Source organism: Mustela putorius, unplaced genomic scaffold (assembly GCF_011764305.1).
Source record: "Mustela putorius furo isolate JIRA1106 unplaced genomic scaffold, ASM1176430v1.1 tig00000228_pilon_pilon_pilon, whole genome shotgun sequence".
Taxonomy (NCBI): domain Eukaryota; kingdom Metazoa; phylum Chordata; class Mammalia; order Carnivora; family Mustelidae; genus Mustela; species Mustela putorius.
The window spans coordinates 32,471,011-32,495,592 of NW_025421322.1; the positions used below are offsets into that span (position 1 = coordinate 32,471,011).

The 24,582-nt window shown below is 41.6% G+C and overlaps 1 protein-coding gene across 2 annotated transcripts in view; it reads right to left on the reverse strand.

Annotated features, from left to right (window-relative positions):
- DNAAF11 (dynein axonemal assembly factor 11) overlaps positions 1-24,582 on the reverse strand; it is a 71,194-nt gene that overhangs the window by 23,322 nt on the left and 23,290 nt on the right. The window contains exons 5-10 of one of the 2 annotated variants that reach the window (XM_013051771.2): positions 24,363-24,565; positions 17,986-18,177; positions 15,179-15,256; positions 9,513-9,578; positions 5,964-6,033; positions 4,726-4,821 (exon numbers count right to left, since the gene is read on the reverse strand). In XM_013051771.2, coding sequence (XP_012907225.1) covers positions 4,726-4,821; positions 5,964-6,033; positions 9,513-9,578; positions 15,179-15,256; positions 17,986-18,177; positions 24,363-24,565 — 705 coding nt within the window. The remainder of the gene's footprint in view (positions 1-4,725; positions 4,822-5,963; positions 6,034-9,512; positions 9,579-15,178; positions 15,257-17,985; positions 18,178-24,362; positions 24,566-24,582) is intronic. The other variant, XM_013051772.2, reaches the window with a different exon arrangement.

A 24,582-nucleotide genomic window follows, 5' to 3' on the forward strand; every position in this document is an offset into this window, starting at 1 on the left:
CCCTGCTGAGTGCAGGACCTGATTCCATGACCCTGAGATCATGACCGAAGCTGAAATCGAAAGCTGGACGCTCAACCAACTGAGCCGCCCAAGCACCTTGAAATTATTTTAAAGTTAACCTGGAATAATATGCATGGAAAAGTAATGAGGAAATGGCTGGGGGAGAGAATAATCAGGGAGGAGATTCATGTTCCAAATGCTAAAATGGATTTTAAAGATGCTTTCAAGGTATTCACTCATTAAACAAAAACTTACTGAACTCCTTCTCTTTGCCAGGTTCTGCTCTAGGTGCCAGTGGTGGAGTACTGACAAGAACAGACAAAACTCCTGTCCTCATGAAATTTAGATTCTTGTTGTGGGAAACAGACAAAGTAATAGAAAAATATATAGTCTGTTACAGGTCGTGATACATTCTATGAAGAAAAATCCAGTAGCACCAGGGATAGAGAATGCTGGGGTAGAGGAGGAGATGCTTTCTAAATATGGGAGTCAGAAAAGACTCCATTGCTAAGATGACATTTGAACAGAAACATGGAAAAGTTGAGAAAGCAAACCATGAGGGTATCTGGGGAAATGGCATTCCAACAGAGGGGACAACAAGTACAAAGGTCCTGGGGTAGAAGGAGGCTTGCCATATTTGTAAAATAGTGAGGAAGCCAAGGTGGCTGGAATGACCAGAAGGTGAAGTGGAAGAAGATGATGTCAGAAGGATAATGGCAGGGGGAGGTTAACAGGACATTTTGCCTTTACCTCTGAATGAAATGGGAAATGTTACTTGGTCTGACTTACATAGATTATAAAATGATCATTCTGGCTGTTGTTGGAAAAGGAATTACTAACTCTTCTCCAAAAACGAGTGAGTTCCTGGTTGACAGATGACACCCAGCGGCCATGTTTCTTGACTGGATACATCTAATGTGATAAGAGGCCACACACTCTAGAATTGAGATTCTCTCCACCACTCACACCCCAGAGCTAAGACTAGTGAATAAAACAGTGTTTATTTAGTTTAGTGAATAAAAAGAAATGCCACCAGACGGTGGAACAGGACTGAGAAAAAACCTGATGAAACAGAATGTTCCCTACTCCACTGTTACCTGGGCAGTTGATCTTCTATTTACTGCCTGATGCTACCTTTCTGAGAGAGCCAGCGTATGTTCTCATCCACTATCCCACTCATCAGTGCTGGCTGAGACATCAACCCTTGAAGTCATGGTGGAGGAGGTAGAGTTGGGGATGGCATTCTGGGAGAAACAGTACCCACAAGTTAGAGCATGAGATGATGGGTGGAGCCAGAGGAATGCTAGCAGCGTGCTAGGGATTGTGATATTTGTGTATTAATTACAGCAATCCACAGGATATGGACTCAGTGGCAGATGTTGGGAAGCATCTGGTGTTGTAGACAGCATGAGGGGAAAGCCTCTTGGAAATGTGGAGCTGAGCTGAGAGAACCCTCTGGCATGTCAGTAGCAAAAATGTCACCATGACCCCTGTGGTAGGGGGCAGATTTGGTGAAACTTGCCTAAAAACACTGGGTCTGCATGGATCCAGCCTCATTTAGGAGTAAGAAAGGAGAAAAAAACAGATCAGTTTGACATCTATGACAAAATGCTGAAGGAGGCGTGTAATAAGAAATAGCCTAGCACTTTGTAGATTCAATCCTAAATGTTATGTCCTTGGAAAATGTATACAAAGCTCATTCTTGAACTTCCAAATAAACACACTAGAATCATCACAGCATAGACACAATCAAAAAGGTCAGCTCTTTGCAGTATTCTTTACAAACATTATCACAAAATGGGACAACTAAATATCAAATCTGATCTTTTCATTTATTTAGAATATCTGAATATTAAAAACTACTGAAGGGTCACAGTAGAGATTTCTGGAAGTATTGGGTTATTAGTATGTTAAGTATTAGCAATGCTATTTTATGAACAAATCAAAACTGTACTGAAGTGTTTACCTGATTTTTACAAAATGCTTTAAAATTCCAAGATGCTGCCTCAATAATTTTATAATGCAGGCCAGACTCCACAATTCTACAGTAAGTGAGAAGCCTGGACATATAAATAGCTGAGTGGTTTGAACTTCAGTACTTCAAAAGTTTCTGTCTTTAGGAGACGTTAATTTTCAGTAACACATACTTTTAATAATAAGCATAAATAAAACTAGAGTTCTGGCTTTTTAACTTTCGATGATTTTTAAGAAAAAGTTTTTGTTCTTTGAACTTTATAGTCCTTGCAAATATCTAATTCATGAATGGAAACCAACTAATTTGGGACAAGAAATTATTCTCCAAAGGTTGTTTTCACTATCTTTGAGTTTCAGGTGTGTAATTTAGTGATTCAATAGTTAAAATCCCAGAGTAGAACATAGGCGGTAACCTCTGACATTGGCCATAGCAACTTCTTATTAGACACATCTCCTGGAGGCAAGGGAAACAACAGCAAAAATAAACTATTGGGACTTCATCAAAATAAAAAGCTTCTGCACTACAAATGAAACCATCAACAAAACTCAAAGGCAACCTACAGAATGGGAGAAGATATTTGCAAATGACATATCTGATAAAGGGTTAGTATCCAATATGTATGTACATATACATATAAATAAAACTTGTAAAACTCAACATGCCTAAAACAAACACTCCAATTAAAAAATGGGCGGAAGACAAGAATAGGCATTTCTCCAAAGAGGACATCCAGATGGCCAATAGACACATGAAAAGATGCTCAACATCACTTACCTTCAGGGAAATGCAAATCAAAACTACAATGAGATATCACCTCACACCTGACAGGATGATTAAAGTCAACAGCAAGGAAACAACAGGTGTTGGTGAGGATGTGGAGAAACCCAAGAGGGTTCCCCTATCTACCTTTTAAAAGTGATAATGATGGGATGCCCGGGTGGCTCAGTGGTTAAGCACCTGCCTTCAGCTCAGATCATAAACCCGGGGTCCTGGGATCGAGTTCCACATCAGGTTCCCCTGAGCAGGGAACCTGCTTCTCCCTCTGCCTGCTGCTCCCCCAGCTTGTGCTCTCTCACTCTCTGACAAACAAGTAAAATCTTAAAAATAAATGTGATAATGATAGCAATATATAAAGGAATGACAAAAGGAAATAATTTAATAAATAATAATTTAAATGAAATGACAGAGATAACATCAATGTTACTTTAGCATCGTAGTCTAAAACCTTAAAAATATGTACCTCTAAGGGGAAATGTTATTCATAGTTTATTACTGAGAAAAAAAAATAGAACCATTCTGAGTTCTTCTATGTAAATGATCTCATTTTCAACCACACACTTCCAGAATTTTTTCTTTAATGAGCTATTTTCTATACTTTTTACGTGTATTTAACATGACAAATTTAGAAAGATACAAAAACAAAAAGGATAATGGAAATAGAAGGCTGTTTGTATTTAAAAGATTCATGAGCAGGGACAGAGGAGGCTTTCTCATCAATCGTCTGGCACCCCGCAGAAGGCGCATAAATCATAGATCTTGATTTTCTTTTAGGAAATAACAGTTATCATTTAATCTTTGGTGTTTTAGTTAGAATAGAGGTTTCAAAAAAACAAGAGAGACTGCTGATCATAGTGTCATAGAAATGTGTCTATCAAAGCACTGGGGTAATTAAGTTATCTCTTCTACTCCCCTATAGGCTACTCTAATTAGCATGCAACCACTTACCTTAATTTACTGTAGTCACCAAGGACAATGTGATTCTGACCATTGTGTTTATTATTTTACTGCCTGACAGCAAATTGTATTTGCTGTTTTATTGACTTGGGACTAAAAATGCATTATTGATTACCCATAATCAATCTGTTACAAATCTGGCTATGGGAAAAGGAAGAATTAATAAATCATTATAGAAACTTATTGGTTAATCAAGTTTATTCTCAGCGGCAGACACCCCTGCCCCTGTTCTCCTGCAAGGGCAGAGCCTCATTTGACTGCTTCTCTACTCTTCCCCTTTGAAACCTGAGTACTGGGGCAAAGCTGACCCCACCCCAGGTCATGGAATGAGACATCAGTAACCAAATATACAATAATAGAAACCAAACAAAGTACTACCATCCCTTTGGCCAGATATTGGTTTCATTGCCTAAGGTTAAGCTAATCAAGACTTAATTGGGTGTGTCAGCTAAATTGGCTAATTAGTCCAGAGGAACTTCCATTCCATAGTGATGGGAAAGCTTCTCTCTCTCTTTCCCTGACTCTCTGATTGTCTGTCTTCGTGCAAGGTAAAGCGAGTAAGCATGCCACCGCAGTGGCTACTCACGCTCTTCTCAGGAAGGAAGCCAGTTAACATATTGGAAAGGCCCTGACCCTCCCCTGCCTTTTCATGTCTGTTACAAGAGATGAAACACTTCTTTATGGTTAAAAGTACCGATCCCTGTGTAATAGGTGTGCTGGTGGTGCCTGCCCCACTTGGAAGGACACTGGGACTTATACACCCCAACTCCCCACAACACTCTGGCTCCAGAGGCAAGAACCACTGGTGGAGTGATGGCAGGATGAGCCCCCGAAGGTCCCACCTGCATCCGAGTCTCAGCTCTCTGTTCACACAAGTTCTGGTTCTCCTGCCTATGCCGAGGTGAGTAGATTTTCTGGTTGTTTCAACCAAAAGAAGTCTTATTAGCCCTGACAGGTCAAGTTCCTTCAGGAACCAGTATCTCCAGACCTGAATTGATCCACGTGACCTTGCCTACCTTGGGCATGCAGATCACCAAGTGCCCTGTCGTCTGAGATCGTCTGGCGGTGCTGCTGTCAGGCTTGACCTCTGCAGGGAGGACAAGCTGGAATGGCTGAAAATACACAGGAAGTGTCCCGGAGAGGGAGGGCATATTACACGACAGGGTTACTTCGAAAGGTATTTTCAGTACCAGTTCAAGATTCTCCATTCCATTTTTTAAAAAGATTTTTATTTATTTATTTATTTGACAGACAGAGATCACAAGCAGGCAGAGAGGCAGACAGAGAGAGAGGAGGAAGCAGGCTCCCCGCTGAGCAGAGAGCCCGATGTGGGGCTCGATCCCAGGACGCCGGGATCATGACCTGAGCCGAAGGCAGAGGCTTTAACCCACTGAGCCACCCAGGTGCCCCTCTCCATTCCATTTTTTAAAAAACACATTTAGACTTAGTAGAAAAAAAAACATGTCTGGGTGATGCTTGATATGCATGAACTATTTAACCTATTTTAATAAATGGTCCAAAGAACAGTCATCAATCACAGTGAAACAGTCACTGGTCCATTTATGTTAACATAGCTAATAATAAAGAACTTACAGATAAAACTTCTTGTCATAAACCATCAACATATTTCTACTTTAAAGCCTTCATATGACTCCTATGAATGCTCATAACCAGCAAAAAATACTATTTCGGGGCATTGGGGTGGCTCAGTCAGTTAAGCGTCCTAGTCTTGATTTTGGCTCGGGTCATGATCTCAGGGTCGTGAGATTGAGCCCCATATGGGGTTCCAGGCTGGGTGTGGAGCCTGCTTAAGATTCTCTCTCTCTCTCTCTCTCTCTCTTGCTCTGCACCTCCACTCTGCTGGTTTTCTCTCTCTTAAAAAAAAAATACTATTTAAAAAATAATAAAATTACAGTTGCATAAATGAAATCACTCACAATTTAAATTGGGCATATGATTTGAATCTAAGTTCAAACACAGGCTATCACACATATAACCACCTTATCAGCCCTGAAAGGAGTACTAAACACAATAGATACAAATTAAAAATGTTAATTTTATGGAGCTACACAGTGGTTAGTCAACAACTAATCTTGCTGTATACCATTCCACCGTGTAAAATCATGTGTGAAAAACAGCTCTCTGACTGGGCCTCTTTTCTTCTCTTTTCATATTATGTTAACAATTTTCAAGGCAACCTAGCTTACTTTGAGGCTTGGCTTTTGAAACTAACAGTCCACCGCATTACGCTCACCTTTCCTTTGACCATGACCCGAACATAAGTTGGCTGTACGTCAACATCAATTAAAGATGTGTCCATGTACCTGCAACACGAAATATACCAAATCTTACCATTTTCAAAAACATTAAGTTAAAAGAAGTGCAAATAAAAACTACCATTTCCGGGATCATTTTAAATAAAATAAGCTTCCAATTACCCTGCTCAACAGGTCTTAAGTCTTACATTAATCCCTAAACCAAAGGAAATTCAATATATCAGCAATTTCATTTTTAGACCCACAAGTACTCTTGGCATTGATTGCCCCTAACCTAAAAATATCTGCGGCCTGAAACACCAGAGGTTTGCAAAAAACAGCTTGCCATGTTCTTTCATGAATATTTTATTTTAAGCCCCTACGCCTGACATGAATAGCCAGGAATGCTGAATCCAGGACGCTTGGGGCTTGCAACCAGCCGCTCCTGCTTCCTGAGCTGTTCTCCCTCCCCTGCAGCTGTTCTGCCTGGAAGACTAGCTCTGCTTCTCCCTGTGAAGCCCCCTCCTGCACAGCCTTCCATCTATGGCTGTGGTCCCAGGATCGGGGTGACAGTTCTCCTTGACTTGAGGAACGAGTGAAAGAGTCAGGCTTCATCTCGCTTGTTTAGACAAATAATCAGACATTGTAGAGTTATACATTTAACAATACTGATCACAAACATAAGCAAACGCAGGGATGATTCAAAACTCGCACACGTTAAGGCAGGTAGAATGAGACCAGGGCTACAGGCACAGGCTTCAGTCCCACGGACTGTGAGGAAGGGTCTGCACCCCCTCCTGCTCCTTGGACCACATTCCTCACCTGCTCTAAGCCCAGGTTCTTCATCTGGAAAAGAGGATGCAAAGTGCCTGTCCTCTAAGATTGCTGTGAAGACACAGGCTGAGTGCCTAGTGCAGAGTTGGGGTGAACATAGTATGGTTCTATTTTATTTTTTTTAATAACAATTCCTGTAAGAGTAAAAAGCATAGGCAAGGTTTCTTAAAACCTCATGTTGAGAATCTACTCTGTTAATGGATCACATTCTCTTGCCCACACACAGAGCTGCCTAAAGTGTTCATCTGCCCCTACATCCAAGGTCTTGGCCTGTGCTGGTTTCCTCCACCTGAAATAATCTTCTGCTGGTTCTCGGAGACCACTGCTTTTCACCTTCAAATGTTAGCTCATGTCACCAGTTTCAGTGACCATCCCCAACACTGCTGACCACCAGACTGCTCACTCACACTGTTGGTCTCCACTCCTGAACGCTGGCCCTTCCTGTACAGGATGCTTCTCTCTTTGAAATTACTTATTAGATGCTTGCCTGTTTATTGTCTGTCTCCCCACAGGGCCATAAGCTCTAGGATAGCAAGACTGTGTTCAGAACATGCCTATTACAGTCTCCCCATGCCTGGGACATAGTAGGTATTCTAAGATATTTTCCGGATAAAGACAGGAAATGTATATGAATGAATGAATGAATGAATGAATGAACTTAACTTTCATACATCCATGTGCCAATGAAGCTAACAAGGAATTTTAGTGTCATTAGTTCAGACAGAATCATGGGAAGGGAAGGATTTTACTACCTAGACAGGAGAAATTTCACCACTCCTTGAAAAAGTACACGATGGTGGATGGGGAGAGTTTTCGTGTGAGGACTGAACATGAAGGAACCAAGAGAGCTCCAAAGAGAAAGGGGTATACATTCATTAAGCTCTGGAAATACAGCCTAAACACAGAAAGGACTTAGAAAGATGAAACAGAATGTTTAATGAAACACAACAGAGAAGGAGTTTGGGTTGCTGCAGGGACAGAAGACGAGGGATCAGCTGGAGAAGAGCCACAAGCCTTTTAAAGGCAGGTGGGCTGGCAGCACCCGGGGCAGAAGACTTAACAGAAGGTATAACAGGGTGTCTCAGCATGAGGAGGAAGGAACACACTAAGAACTAGTCCTTCCTCACAAGAGCCAGAGTGGAAACAACCAAATGTCATGTACTGGTGAATGGATGTACAGAAATGTGGTCCAGCAACACAATGGAACATTACTTGGCCACAAACTGGAAGGAAATTCTGGCATACTACAACACAGACAGACCCCAAACACTTGACACAGAGGCAGAAGTGATTCCACTTATATGAAGTACCGGGAATTGGCAAATCTACAGAGACAGAAGGCAAACTCGTGGTTTCCAGGGGGAAGGGAAATGGGTGTGGGTTTCCTTTTTGTGGTGATGAAAATGTCCTGGGGCTCAATGTTGGCAACGCAGCACAGCCTGGTGAAGTCACTATGTGCCACCAAATCTTGTCCACTTGAAATGGCTGACCTGGTGAATTTTAAGTGACCTGTATTTTACTACAATTAAAAAAACAAAGAGTTGGCCCTTGGCCTATTGAGTACACTTTCTTGCTCCTCTGATTACTGTATTTACTCTTACAAGATTCACCCTCTGGAAATTTACTCCCTTCTAGATAATTTCAGGATAACAATCCCTCTGTTCTTCATAAAATGTCCACTGGGTTTACTGGGAGATTGGATAAGATAGAGCACACAAAGAAGGGCTTCAAAAGAGAAGGGACTTTATCATTCATGCTTGTAAATGTCCTCTGGCTCCCATGACAGGCATTCATTCATTCATCACTCAAGCATTCATTCATTCCTGAGCTCTCAGCACTCCAGGTGTGAGGCATTGGTGTTGGCACTGGAGAGACAAGGAGGGAGGAACAAAACAAAGTTCCCGCCTTGCCCACACATTTTTTAAAAATACAAGGAAATATCTTTTTGGTCAGGTAGAAATCAAAAAGCAGGAGAGGTGGAAGGAAGTGCTGGGGCAGGGATAGGCGCGGTCTTAGATCCGATGGTGAGCAGAGGCCCACAGGAAATGGGGCAGCAAGCCTTGTGGACGCCTAGCGTGAAGGCACACGGGCAGAAGGATGCATGGGAGCAAAATCCTGAGGCACTGGTGGGTCCCAAAGAGCTGGAGAATTAGAAAGACTCCATAAGTGGTCACTGAAGTCAGAAGCATGAAGGGCAGTGAGCCAAAATCTAAAATCCTCAAGGAATGAGGCAGGATAGGACACAGCCGGGGAAAAAGTTGTCTGCTAGAGATAAAGAAGCTGCAGGCTGTACCCGTAGGTCTCTAAGGTGGGACTGGAAGGTGGGGGGCACCACCTGATGCTCACTATTATATCAAAGTGTTTTGGAAAAAAGAAAGAGAACATAAAAGTACAGTGGCAGTACTGAGAGCCGAGGGGGTCTGCGGTATCAGCATTAGGAAGCAGCAAAGCTCTGAGAATTATTTAAACTCTGCCTTGGAAGAAGAGATCACAGAGTTTTTAGCCCTGGGATTGTTGGTTTATTTACTTCTGCTTTTCTTTTTCATTTTTATACTTTTTAAAATTATGGTATGTTCTTGGTCTTAAAAAAAGAAGGACGTCTTCATTTGGCAAACAAAACTCCATTTCAAAATACTTCAGAACTCAAGAGATGGCACTGAGTATGAAAACAGGAAGAAATGACATTAAATAAATCCATAATAAAATGTCCTTACCTATAGACAGCAAGGTCCAAGATGATCTGGTTATGTTTTTCATCATCTTTCAAGGAGAAGTCAAGTCTAAGGAGCAATCCGTTTGAGGGGAAGAAAGATGATGTCTTTAGCAATATTGTATAGATAACCCACTCCATTATCAAAAGTAAACTTGGTAATAATTATATAATAATCTCCAATGACAAAGTTATTTTGGTAGGTGAACAATAAAATGTCTACGTTATTTAAAAAATTCAAAGGAAACCTATAATATATTCACAAATTATTTGTTTACATTGTTAATGTGTGAGAATCCTAAGGTAAATAACAAAAAAATTAGCATTGGTGCAGACACAGAGACATCTGGTGGTTAAAGCTTTCTTTTCTATTTCATTCAAGTTTGTTAGAAGCAAGCTAAAACACTGTAATTATTTATGGGGAAGTAAATGTTGTATTTGCCTCCCTGTATCCAGCATTCTATCCCTTTGGTTTGTTTCTTTATTTGATTTGTTTGTTTTCTTTTTCCTTTTAGGTTTTATTTATTTTAAAGAGAGAGAGAGAGAGAGACAGCATGAGCAAGTGAGCATGAGCAGGGCGAGGAGCAGAGGGAGAGGGAAAGTAGACTCCACCGTGATTCCAGAGCCCCAGTGCAGGGCTCAATCCCAGGACCTGAGATCATGACCTCAGTGGAAATCAAGAGTCAGACGCTTAACTGACTGAGTCACCCAGGTACCCCATCCCTTCTGTTTTAAATAGTCCTGTCTTCCTTCTTTCTCCGTGCAATCTTTCTTTTTTTCCTTTCATTGCTGACTTTTGCGTCACCCTGGAAAATGCTACGACACTGCCCATGATCTATCACCTCCATACAGATGATGAAACAAAGGTTCAGAAAGGTTGACCCAGCTGGAAAAGAGGCCATATGAGCCTGGAGAGGCAGGATTTCAAAGTCCTACCTCTGGGGTGGCTCAGCTAGTTAAGTGTCTCAGGTTCTGATCCCAGGGTTCTGGGATCAAACTCCTCATCAAACTCCTTGCTCCAGCAGGGAGCCTGTTTCTCCTTCTCTCTCCCCTTCTGCCTGCTGCTCTACCTATTTGTGCTCCATCAAATAAATAAATAAAGTCTTTAAAAAAAAAAACAAGTCTTATAATTTTCAACTTCCATAGTGGCAACATACCATTCAGAATTATTTGGTTGATTTATTTTGAGCACTTCGCTGGTCATATTATTCCATAAAATACATAATCCAACAATATTAAAGAATGTAAGCTAAATTGTTTGGAACGATGTGGCCGTCAGCAGAATGTCTGTGTGTGGCCGTCCCTCTCGGTGCTTTCAACAACCCAGCCTTGCAGGACTCCTTCAGTTGCTCAAATGACCCACGCATTTGTGATCTCATCTCCGGAGCTTTCTTATGTGTTGGCCCCTCTGCCTTGATTGCTTATTCCCCAATTGTCCAGCCAGCCAACTTGAACTCTCCCTTCATATATCACTGGAAAGGCAATTTCAGAGAGTTTTTCTATGGCAGAGATCGCTATTCATTCCCCACGGTCCACTTCCCCTTTATCCATAGTAATAGAACCCGTGATCTTAATGAGGAACATGCTATGCAGAATAAAGACAACACTCTCCAGCCTCCCCTGCAGCTGGATATGGCCATGTGATTTAGCTCCACGAAGGAGAGCACTGTATGGTGCTCTCTAGGAATTTCCGTAAAGAGAGGGAGTGTGTGCTCTTTCCTCCCTCTCTTCGTCTTCACCCAGCTGAACAAAGAGATTATAGGAGACCAAGAGAAGAGCCACAGAGACTACTTGGCAAACTGTTGTAACTGCAAGAGGCAGATGACAGGTTCTCAGATGGTAAGATGGAGTTAGTGAGAAGCAGTTGGATTCATGTAATATTGAAGGAAGAGATAGTAGAGTCACTGATAAAATGCCAGAGAGAAGAATCAAGGATGGATCCAAGGTTTTTGGTCTTGTTAAATGGGGGGGATGCTTGCTACTGAGTTGGAGAACACTGGGGGACAAGCATGTTATGAGGGAAAGTTGTAGTGGGCATGGGAATTAGGACTTCTGTTTCTGTCATGGTAAAGTTATAATACCTACTTTACATTCACATGGCGAGGACAAATAGCTAATTCAACATCCAAATCTTGAGTTCAGGGAAGAGACTGGTCTGGCTATAATGTAAAGATAGTGTTTAAAGCCATGGAATTTGGTGAGAGCCCCACAGCATCAATGTGAAATAAGAAGGCAGCTGAGGAGTTGGCCTGGGAGCACTTAAGTACATCACAAAGAGAGTCCAGCAAAGCCTGTGAAGATGAGCAAGGAGGAAGGTCAAGGAATCAGAAGCAAAGGGAAGAAACTTCTAGAAGAAGGAAGGTAATGATGGAGATGCCTGTGTGGCTCAAGTCATGATCTCAGGGTCCTGGGATGGAGCCCAGGCTCTGTGCTCAGTGGGGAGTCTGTTTGAGGATTCTCTTTTCCCCTCTTCCTCTGCCCCTCCCACCTCTCAAATAAATAAATAAACCTCTTTTTAAAAGATTCTATTTATTTATTTGATAGAGAGAGGGACGGCAAGAGAGGGAACATAAGCAGTGAGGTGGGAGAGGGAGAAGCAGGCTTCCTGCTGCGCAGGGAGCCTGATGTGGGATCGATCCTAGGACCCTGAGATCATGACCTGAGCCACCCAAGTGTCCCTAAAATGAATAAATCTTTTAAAAAAAAAAAGGTAGGTAATGATCAATTTGGCCAAATTTGCTGGGTCAAGTATATAGAGCCTGAGATTTGAAATGAAGTGACTGAACACAAAAGCAAAGTGAACATGGACCATGGGGACATGTGACACTGAACACAGACATGATATAAACACAGGACACAGAAGCGATGTGAACATACAGAAATGATGTGACTACAAAAGTTTTAGGTGACAGAATATGCAGACATGGTTTCAAGGAGAGTGAAGTGAGGAGCTGGTGACTGAGTCCAGCATCTAAGTGGCTTGGCTACTAAGTGGGGACAGAGAAATAGGATGGTAGCTGCCAGGGGAACTAGAGAAAGGGACGTTCTTGTTTTTTAGGATGGATGATATCACAGTGTCCGTAAACTGATGAGTGGATCTAGTGGGAGGGTGAGAAATGATACAGAAGAGAAGGGGGTCTCTGCAGAAGCAAGCCGTTGACCGGAAGAGGGGTGGGATCAGCATGCCGCAGAGAGAGTGACTCAGGACGGGAAGTTCGCCCCCTGCCGCAGGAGAACAGAGAATTTGTGCTACACCCAGAGACACTGATAAATTGGATGAGAAAACTTCTAACTGCTTCTTTTTCTCTATGGAGTAAGAAATCAGTTCCCTAGTTGGGACCACACAATGGAAGTAAGAAGGGAACAAAAGGGGCGAGAGCAGCCTATGGGAGACCGCACGAGTGAATTACCAACAAAACACAGTATGACCACCGGAAGTCCACTGGAGGTCCAGGGTCGTGGATTTCCAGTAAGACCAGCAAGGGAGCTGGGAGTTTTCCTCCAGGCATGCACGAGGGCAAGTGCAGGAAGGCATGTCTGATTTAAATGGGGTTGAAATGAGGAGGGAAGGAAAGAAGGACGAGAGTTGAAGGTCATGTCAAGAGCGAATCTCTGTGACGAACGATCAAACTGCAGCAGAGTGACAGAAGGGGAGAAGATGAGCGGCAGGGGCAGGCAGAAAGCCAGGAGATGAAATGGTTCTTGATCTTCATGGGCCAGGCGATTACTGGAGCGCAGAGAGCTCCCCAGGAGCATAGGGGATGGTGCCCAGTGGGACACTCAAGGGAAGATTCCAGAGGTGGAAGAGATACAGAAGATGGCAAATCTGAGAATAAAAGGGAATTGGGTGGCCGGACTGCAGGGGAGATGATGGCGGGGAGTGAGGTGGTAGAGGGCCAGGAAGGCCCAGGCTGGGGTGGGTAGTCTCCATCGAGGGCGAAGTCACACGACTGACGATGGGAGGAAGGGCAGAGACAAAGACACTGGTCTGCGCGCAACAGTCTTCTGCGGTGAGGGGGTGGAGGGTGAGCGTAAGGATTGGGCAGAAGTAGTCCACGACTGCAGAAGGGCAAGGGTGGTGCATCCAGATGGCCTGTGCTCCAAGGGGGGCTGGGAATATTTGGGCAAGGGAAGAGAAATGGTCTGAAAGTGGCTAAGAGGTACAGCTCTCCTAGAGGTAGATGTCCTACGGAGAATAAGGGAGGCAGAATCCTTAGCTTCCATTCATGAAAGAGGATAAAAGGCGTGCTGAGAGAAAAGGCTGAGGATAGAGGCTTTGCTGAGGAGGCACGAGTTCCAGAGGGCACGGTAGCAGGGAAGGACGGGTCAGGCAGGAGGAAGCGAATGAGGTGGACGGAGAGGTGTACAGAGCCATAAGGGACTAACTTTCTGGGAGGTGACGGATGACCCAGGACGGGGAGGAAGGGTGACCATGGCAGGACGAAAAGTAGGTGGTAGTAGGGCAGGTGGGAGGTATTCAGTTCTTCACGGATCCCCCTAACCAGAGTTAGCAGTCGGGGCAGGTGAAGTGGTGAGTGTGGTGTGAGGAGAGGTGGTCTCACCGGGGTCCCAGAGAGCTCTGAGAGACTCCCTCAGGCCCTGCCACAGGCTGAAGGGAGACTGCCTTCCAACTAGATTTCGGAGTTCAATGAATGTGGACACCTGTCACAGTCACTGCCGTATCCTCATGTCATGTCTTACGCTACATTAACTTCTGCAGGATAAAGAAGCGAGGTGTTGTGCGGGCAGATATAAGCTTGATCATGGAAGTCACTAAAACTGGGTTAGCATGAGCAAGGCAGACACACCATCCATTAGCTTGGGCAAGTCACTCCACCTCTCTCAAGCTCAGGTTTGTAACCCATGAAAAACAAATACTGCCTGGCACACGAGATCACCAGGCAGATGGAATAAATGATGCCTGGGGATGATCAAGACAGTCCCTTTCTCCTGGGCCTCACATAGAAAATGAAAGGGAAACAGACAGCCTTTGAGCAATGAAATGAAGCCAACGAGATTTAGTCCAAAGGGTTTTTGGTCTGTACTTTGGCCACGAAAGGCTATTTATTTATTTATCTATCTATTTATCTGTTTATTTATTTATTGGCCTTCTTTCTAGTTTTAACTTTTAAGACAGCCAGACAGGGTAGATATTATTAGACCTGAGGATTTCTGGTTTGAATACTTTCCTTCTCTAATTAATGTCATTGAAGTATCTATATCAGATTCTTCCCTTAGCCCCCCAGTGCTTTGGAGACATATCCCAGAGTGGAAAGCAGACACACACACAGGAGAGGTACCATAGTCCCAGCCACCCTGTTCAGGGCAGAGCTTTAAACATCAATAAACATAAGAATAATTCACTTGGAATTTTCAGGCAGAAAACTGGATATGGTCCAAAGTTTCAGGGGATATATAAATAACTAGGATTTCCATATGTCAAGATCATGTTTGGAGTGCCAAGAAAATAAAATATAACATTATGTACTTGAAAACATCATAGATGCTCTGCTTTCAAATATACGCGCAGTGACATTCTTACTAGGCTCATCAGGCTTGTTAAGAGCATTTAAGATACATTCTCAACACAGCAAACCTGCAAGTGAAAATCATCGTAATGACCACCAGCAAATGTTCTGCTTCTTACAGCATCTCTTTGGTCTCACGTACTTGGGATCATTTACGTTCAAGGCCTTCCCATCTTTAGTGATCAAAATCCTGGGTGGTTTCACTTTCTTCTTCTTTTCACTTGGATTGGAGATGGATAGAACAAGGGGCAATGGGGAGAGAGAAGAATAAAGAGAATTAAAAAGGAATATTTTTGTGAAACAGTTTAAGAGAAATTGATGAGATATCTGTGAACACATCAACAATTCACTGTTCTGAAGCCCATTCTTTTAATGTTATGCTGGGAATTGATAATCAAACCAGATTTCTGCATGATTGCATCTATATCTGTAAAGCAAAAATGTGACCAAGACAATTTGGCAAATAATTAAAAAGGGGGGGGGGTGGAATCCCTCCTTTGTGTGAAATATCCATGAATATTTCGATCAGTCTACTTTATGATTATTTTCCCAGATAACTGTCAATTCTCCATTTGTGTCTACATCTCTGCGTTAGTTAAAATGGTCATTTTTAAAATGCCAAGTAGATTGTATTCTATAAAAGTAAAAATACCAATACTTTAGAATCTATGCAAAAGGATGTTTATCACAGTCTTAGCAGTGGCAAAACCCCAGAACTATGATGAATGCCCTTCAGTGGAGGAGTCATGGGCTCCACGGTGGTATTCATGCTATAAAAGAGGTTGCAGCTGTTAAAAAATGTGTTCGCTCTTTATCTACGGCTCAAAAAATTGATGGAAAATGTTGATGATGTATTTAGTGAGCACAAATTCATAAAATATAAATCCATTTTTGTTTTGTTTTGTTTTAAGAATTTTATTTATTTATTTGACAGAGAGAGACACCGCGAGAGAGGGAACACAAGCAGGGGGAACTAGGAGAGGGAAAGCAGGCTTCCGGTGGAGCAGGGAGCCCAATGTGGGGCTGGATCCCAGGATACTGGGATCATGACCTGAGCCAAAGGCAGATGCTTAGTGACTGAGCCACCCAGGTGCCCCTCCATTTTTTTTTTTTTAAAGATCCTAAATCATACATTTGCAGAGATGATGTATACCATTGTAGAGGGTAGAGAAGGCTCTGGTGGGATTGACCCCAGCCTGCTAACACTCATTACCTAAAGAGGTACAGACAAGAGGAAAAGAAATGGTTTAGAGAGGAAAGATTCATGGGATAGCATGAAAGAAAAGTGCAGAATGTAAGTTCTAGCTATTTAAACATTACCGAAGATCTATACAAACTTCCTAAGGCATACATGGACAAGCTTTGGAAGACCAGATGGAGAAATGTGTTTAGTAAATGGAACTGTAGGCAATTCTTTGCCTTGAATTTCTCCTTTTTTAATACAGATTTTGTATCAGTTAACTTTATTTTAAAATGTAAATTTATGCACATTTTTCTGCATCTTAAACTGGGTCCCCAGGTCCAATAAGTTAATATGTCCATGCACCGCATTATTCTCCATGACCCAGGACAATTAAGGGACATCCAGGAGAGGCAAACATCCCAGGGACCAGGGGGACTGAGTACACTACCGCATACAGTATGGAGTGACTTGCATTTCTATCCATTTTAGCTGTACTTTATTTTAGGCTGTTAGGGGAGAAAAAAATGTTTCCTGGTTTCAGGCTCAATCCAATGTATTACACAATATACTTTAATATATGGACATTTTATCTATGTACACATACATAAATATGATATGTATGTATGCATGTACATTGCATATATGTTGGAAAGATACTACATATTATAAAAAAACATGTCAAACTTTCATTCCAGAACTTTCTTAAGTCTACAAAGTACTTTTACACATTGGCTCATATGATTGTCTTAACAACACAGCAGGGGAATTAAGGCAGGGATGAGAATCCCTGTCTAGCAGATAAGGAAACAGATGAGCAGTTAGGTGATTCCCAGCATCACACAGACAGTAGGGCAGAGTCAGCATGTGAGCCCATGTTTTATTCCAGTGCTCTCCCCAAAGCATGGGGTGGCCTCTCTGTGTACAGACTACCATATTTTATAAACAAGAATTTTGGGTAAAATTCAATTCTCATTTTGATACCTCCCTATCATCTAGCTAATGAACAAAATGGCATGAAAGCAGAAGTGATTGCTAATAGTCTTTTTTAGTCTTTTAGGTTCTCGCTTTCAGTCGATAATCACAGGGAAAGACACTGTGCTCCGCTGTCGTAACTGCCACGCAGACAGCGGTGTATCAGAGTTAAATGATCCCATTCCCAGGCACAGGAATTAGAAGTATTTCCATAAGTGGCACATTTTATATACTAGGCCTGAGCAATGACATGAAATGACATAGGGCTTAGCTTTTAAAAAGCCTCTTTGAGAATAACAATTTAAGCATTCTAGCTTCTAACAAATCATCAAGCTATATCTAAACAATTCAGAAGTGAAAGCATACGGTGGAGTGCCTAAGAGAGTTGTATTAGGAAAATAGAATGCCCAGTGAAACAAATTTCTAATTTCGCAAATTATAAGATGCAAAGGAACTTACCCCACAAACTGCCCTTTTTCTCGGTGGTGTGATGATCATTATCTCTAACCCGGGCCATACTTGTATTTGATTCACTGAAAGTTGTTAAAAAAGTAAAGACATCCAAACAAAACTACCTAAAATGCCATCATTCATGACATCCTAAGGAAGGGAGTCTGATATTAACAAGTCTTAGTAGATACAATGCAACAGGGAGCTGAACTTGAAAGCAAAGTCAATGTGTGATGGCTAGCAAAGATTGAATGCAGTTAAGGAGTAAAATCATGTGCAGTCATGAAAATATAATCCCTTGGAGAGCATTGCATCTCTCTCAATGATAGGAAAAAATTAAATACCTTAATTTTTCTTGGTCTTTTCGCTGTTTTTCCATATGCCTAAGTGTTTCCAATCGAGATTCAGGAGTAAACAAAGAGGGCTTGTTCCAGAATTCCAGGTCATCTTCACTGTCCTTGGACTTTTTTTGGTTGCATTTCCCTTCTTGTCCTTCTGGCGCCTGGACATGGCAGCTGCTCTCTACTGAAAAGGGGCTGGAAGAACAAATAGATCCAGAGCATGTAAGACCAATACTGGGTATCATGGAGTTTTGTGCTCAATACTGTCCCTTAAATCTCTTACACATTTTTCATAAGTTATCTTCTTACCTTTGAATGACAAAACATGTCTACAGCCATACCACCCTGAACGCGCCCGATCTCGTCTGAATGACAAAACATCTCAGAAAGAGTGCCTATGTAAGCCAAGGTAGACAAAGGTACTGCCCCAAATGGGGTAAGCCCTTATCATCTAACACGTGTCACACTGCAGTGATCAGACAGAAGGGCTCCCAGGTCTGGCTGACATGAGTCACCTGGGGAGCCTTATGAAGAATACAGATATCTAGACTCCCACCAGAAATTCAATAGATGTGGGACTGGGCCCAGGAATCTGTGTTTTATGATATTTTGCAAGAAGCTCTCATGATCAGACAAACTCAGGGACCACTGGGCCTTCCCAATGACCCCACCTCCATTCTGGCACTCCTCAGTTCCACCCCCCACACTGCTCTCAGAGAAATCTTTCCAACAGGCAAATTAGATCAGATTATGTCCAGGTTCTTTATTGATTCTCTATCTCCAAAATTGCCTAGTGGGATATATAGGCTCTTCCGTGGTATGGCCTTTTATGGATCACTTCTGATGTCATAGCTTTAGATGGTAACAGTGCTGTGTTCTCTTTTTTATTCATGTTCTGTGGATTGTCTGAGTTAAATGATGTCTCTCTATGACATCAAATGGGGCATATGGCATTCATTCAGTGTGGACTCAAGAAATATTTATCGAGCACCTTCTGTGTGCCAGGCACAGAAAATGACACTATTTTCAGGAGACGCTACTCTAGCAGAGGAAAAATGACACCAGTCAAACAGTAAACACTGAGAGATTCTCTCCCCTCACCTTGCCCTGCAACATAAACTCTGTTTCAAAATGACATTACATGAAAAAAATCCACAGGAAGCCTTCAGCACCAAGTATGGCAAACATTAAGTACTCATAAATGTAACATTTTATTGTTGGTACAGAAATGAGATGACATCAAAGGCTCATTTAGTTGACCTTCAGATAAGATGCGATTTGAAGAGATGGACCAAAAACACTAGAATGGGAAATTTAAACAGTATAAACAGAACACAGAGTAAGATTCTGCTTACACTTTGTTACATATTACAAAATGTAACTATATAGTTTAATAAGCAAAATAATGCAAATTGCTGAAAACAAATGCTTCGCCGTATAGCTATAGTTCTTTATGGTGTTGAAAAGCCAATCTATTAAGGGGATCTATAATATTCTCCGACATTCTAGGTAATCATCACTGAAATAACTGATTCCATTTTCAGTTAAAAGAATTTGTTTTTTCTGGAAAGTGACTAATTGTTTCACTTTTATCTTTTGCGATGTAAAATAAAATAGTAAACATAAAAATAATTGCACTTAAGGAAAACTATAGAAATATCAGCTAAAGAACTCAAGTCTCCAAAAGCAAAATGCATGTAAATGCACACCGCTGGGTGATGAAGCAAACTGAGCTCATTAGGATACGAACAAACAATGTGCTCTTCAGCCACTTCCTTCAAAGCTGTGCCCTCAGAACTCTCTTCCCACTCCCGAGCACATCCCACAGCCTGAAGTCCCCCCCAAGCACAGTCCCATCTCAGCTAAAGGTGTTAAAGGCCTCCAGTTTAAATAAAACTTTACTTCCATTCCAGTTGAAGCCCTTCCGCTCCCTCTCCAAACTCCTCCCCTCACGCAGCTCATGCCTGGCCTACGCATGCGGAAAGGGGCATAGGCTACTCCAACCCATCACTGCTCATCTACTCCTTCCCCTTGTTTCCCACCTCACTGGCTTCTTCAGGTCCCCCTGACCTCAGAAATTTGGGCCTGGGACAACAGATAGGGAGAAGGAGGCAAATACATCTTCTAAGACAGATGCTCTTAGACCTTGGCTGCTGGCTCCCTCTCCAGGGCTGATGCCCACTTACTGGCTTTCTCTTGTAGGCACGTATATTGGTTCTTGGAGACATTAGAATAGCCTTCCAAGTTCATATTCCCTATCCAGCTGGTCATGTGTGACAACGCCTCAGCTTCTGCCACTGACATCCACCCCACACTCTCAATCCTACCGCTCTCTTGGACAGCAGCCCTTCAAAGACAGTTCAAGTACAGTTCCTTCCACTGTATGTACTTGGCCCATGGGATAGCCACAAACCCTTGTCATGACAGATGCGTGGAGTATAAACTGAAGCCACTAATGCCCACTTTCTTGACCCTTCCGCTCTAGGCTATTCCAGGACAAAACTCATCTCTTCAGTTCTCTCGAGGCTAGAAACAGGCTTCAGAACTAGTCAAGGGATGAGATGCTTGTCTCCCTTCTTGCAGCCCTGGCATCTTTATGGCGTTTCTTCTTACAGTCTCGAAAGTGGAGTAGCCCCCTACTCTCTCTGACTAGGCTAATGATTCACTATCTTGATGACCTTCCTCCAGAACCTCTGGGTTTCTGTCCAAATAGGCAGAATGCAGTCAGAGGAGCAGTGGCTGAAGGAGGAACCAGTCAGTCCTGTGGGGAAGCAAGTAGGCACCTGCAAGAACCCCAGCTGTAGGCTTCTACTCAACACAAGAACAGATCATTTTAAACATTTGTGAACTTGTATAAACCAAGAAGAAGAAATGACCCCCAACACATTTTATGTGCCTATTATAGCTTTGATGCAAAACACTGGGGAAAATACAATGAAAAAAGAATATTACAGCATAAACTCACTTATGAACATAGGTTTAAATATTATAAGTAAAATATTAGCAAAATGAATGCAGAAATCTATTAAAAATATGCCATGGACAAAAATGAATTTATTCTGAAAATTCAAGGATGGCTTAATATTGGAAAATTTATTAATGTGAGTCAACACATTAACAGATAAACATGGCTATCACAAAAGAGGCCAAAAAGGTACTTCGTAAGATCCAGGATCTGTGATAACAGATCTTCATCAATTTGTAATCAAAGGACACCTACTTAACTCTACCAAAACCTCACAGTGAACACCTTACTTATGATGAGAAATTGGAAAGATTCTTTTTACAGTCAGAACTAGACAGATTCTCACTCTTATTGTGGCTATTCCATTCTATACTGGAGGCCTTAGCAGGCATCATAAAGAAAATTTAAAAAAAAAAAGCAGAGGGATAAGGATTGGAACATTTTTTTAAGTTGCCATTTATTGGGAAAAAAAAAAGTGTGTTCTTCTATATAGAAAACACAGGATCACCTACAGACTAATACCACATCTTTTAAAAAGGTCAGCAAGATTGCTTAATACAGTATCAGTATACAGAAATCTTTTGTCTCTTTATACAACAGCAGGAACCAATTACAAGAGTATTTTAAAATCCCATCTACAAGATACTTGGAAATAAATCTAATAAAAATGGTGTAAAACCTCTATGGAGAAAATTACAAAACCTTATTGAAGGACTCAGAAGAAGGTCTAAATAAACAGAGAAAACTATTCAAAGTTCAGCAAGGAAGGATCAAAGTCAGGAAGATGTCAACTTTCCCCTAATTAACATATAAATTAAATGCAATTTCAATCAAAATTACACTAGGGATTTTTAGGGAATTTGAATAGCAGATTCTAAACTTACAGAAAACTAAAGAGCTAAGAACAGTTGAGATTAATTTGAAAAATGGGAATACCTCCTACCAAATATCAAGATTTACCATAAATCTACAGATATTAAAACCATGTGAAGGTGCATCCATGATGCAGTCTAGGGAGCCCAGAAATGGACCCATGAGTACATGAGTAGAGGGTACATGGTAAGGGTGGTGTTACAGATCAGAAGAATAGCATCTTTATAATGGCGCAGACAACTGGCTACCCAGATGGAAAACAACTGGTACCCTACCCCACACTGTAGTCGAAGGTTAATTCCCCATAGACAGATAAGACATTGGAGTAATGGAAATTTTCCACAAACGAGTCCAAAAAATACAAAAATAAACAACTACATTACTATTTTTGAATTCTATAAAACAGAAGCACTTATAAAAATTAAAGGCTGGAAGAAGATATTTGCAAAACACGTAACTCCTAAAGAATTTGCACCTAGAATATAAAAGAACTACAAATCAATAAGGAAAAAACCTTACAACTTAGTTAAAATAGGCAGAGGACCTGAAGAGAACAACTATGGATAGCCAATAAAAACAGAGGCAGACATCTAAGATACAGAAACTCACTAATAATTTTAGGAATGCAAGTTAAATAAAATGTTAAGTGGTATTTAACAACCGACACGATTGGTCCGTGTTTTTTTTCTTTTTTTTTTTAAGATTTTATTTATTTATTTGACAGAGAGAAATCACAAGTAGTCGGAGAGGCAGGCAGAGAGAGAGAGAGAGGGAAGCAGGCTCCCCGCTGAGCAGAGAGCCTGATGTGGGACTTGATCCCAGGACCCCGAGATCATGACCTGAGCCGAAGGCAGCGGCTTAACCCACTGAGCCACCCAGGCGCCCCGATTGGTCCGTGTTTTAAAACATCATATTATCTAGTGTTGGCAAGGATTAGGAACTCTCCTATACTGTTGATATAGGCGTATAAATTAATGCTGTTTAGAAAATTGGGCAATGAGGGGCGCCTGGGTGGCCCAGTCAGTTAAGCAGCTGCCTTCCGCTCAGGTCATGATTCCAGGGTCCTGGGATCAAGTCTCGAATCAGGATCTTTGCTCAGTGGGGAGCCTCCTTCTCCCTCTCCCTCTACCTGCTGCTCCCCATGCTGTTCTCTTCTCTCTCTGTGTCAAATGAATTTAAAAAATTAAAAACAAACAAGAAAATTGGGCAATGAATATACAGGGGGGGGGAAATCTCCTAATTGAGGATGTGTAAACGTCTCTGCTGAACACGCTAGAGAAGCTTTCATACCTGCGGGAGGAGACATGTGCAACATTGTCTGAAGGAAATGAAAGCAGGGAAACAATCTAAATGACCATCTGATGAGGGATGGCTGGCCGGGGCATCTCCTGCTGAGTTCCACCAGGAGGGCCATGCAGGCAGTGAGAGCCAGTGCACATTCTGATCCAGCAGGGCCAACGGGTTACCAGCTGTCAGATATTGTGAACATCACCATCGGAGATAAACTGAGTTATTCATCCAGTGGAATGTTATTCCCCAGTTAGAATGAATCAATAGCTCTACCTGTCTTTCTATGCAAAAATTTCAAACACGTAACACTGAAGGAAGAGCAAAGTTGTAGAAAGATATTGTTTACGCCACAACACACACACACACACACACACAGCCACTCTTGTTCAAGGAAGCATAATAACACTGTAAATATATTTCATATATATATGGATGGGATCACATATACCACATATGCACTTAACTTTCAGGATGGCAAACCCACTGAAGATGAAAAGAAAACAGCATAGACTCTCGGGGATATTTTATTTCTTATTTTTAAAAAGATCCAAAGCAAACATGTAAACTATTGATATTTATTAAATCTGGGAAGAACTATAGTGTCTATTAATTTTCAAAACATTTATTTATGCCTCAAATATCTTATAATTTTCTAAGATTAAGAGATTCTGCTTTCAAAATATTTAAAGCTTTCACTATATGGAATCAAATCAACTGACTATAGCTGCAAGTCATTTAAAATAAACGAGTGTAAAAAATTCATGCTTGTATAAAAGACCAATTTAGAGGCTTATTAATCACATTAAAATATATTCATTATATAATTCACAAAACAGAATATTTTATGATGCAATCAAAATTATTTGACTTATAATAATGTGACTTAACATTTAACTTTTCTAAAATATCCCCACTATTATAAATCAAAGTACACCTGTTCATTCATCTCTCCTGTACATCTTATAGAGATTTGTCTGCAGGATAATTTTAAATGCAAATTAAATTTGCCAGCTTGGAAAGGCATTTTTTTCATAAGGAAGGAAAACCTCAGAGAATTGACCCAAATAATGAGACGTTCCCACTCTTTCCTCCAAAATTCACATCACAATTTACTCTTCAAATCAGTCATCTGAAATATGATACCGTGAACACTTTGGGAAGTGAGAATAGTTTGCTGCTTTTAACCAAAGTTGAGGAGAAAGTAAACTCTCATACTTCGGTTGCGCATAAAGTAGCACTGATGTCTGCATACCTCTGGCCCTCAAAGCCCAGGTAACTTCTCGCCTTCGCTTCCTTTTCCTCCTCTTCCCGCAGGTTCCTCTGAGCCTCTTCCTTGTCTTTGGCTCTTTTGAGGCAATAAGCTTTCTCTTGCTCTCTGATTTGTTGTTCAATTACTGGAAAATTCTGCAATGCCTGAATCCTTTCTGATCGCTCTATTTCCTTACCATCCAACCACTTGAATAAAAAACAAG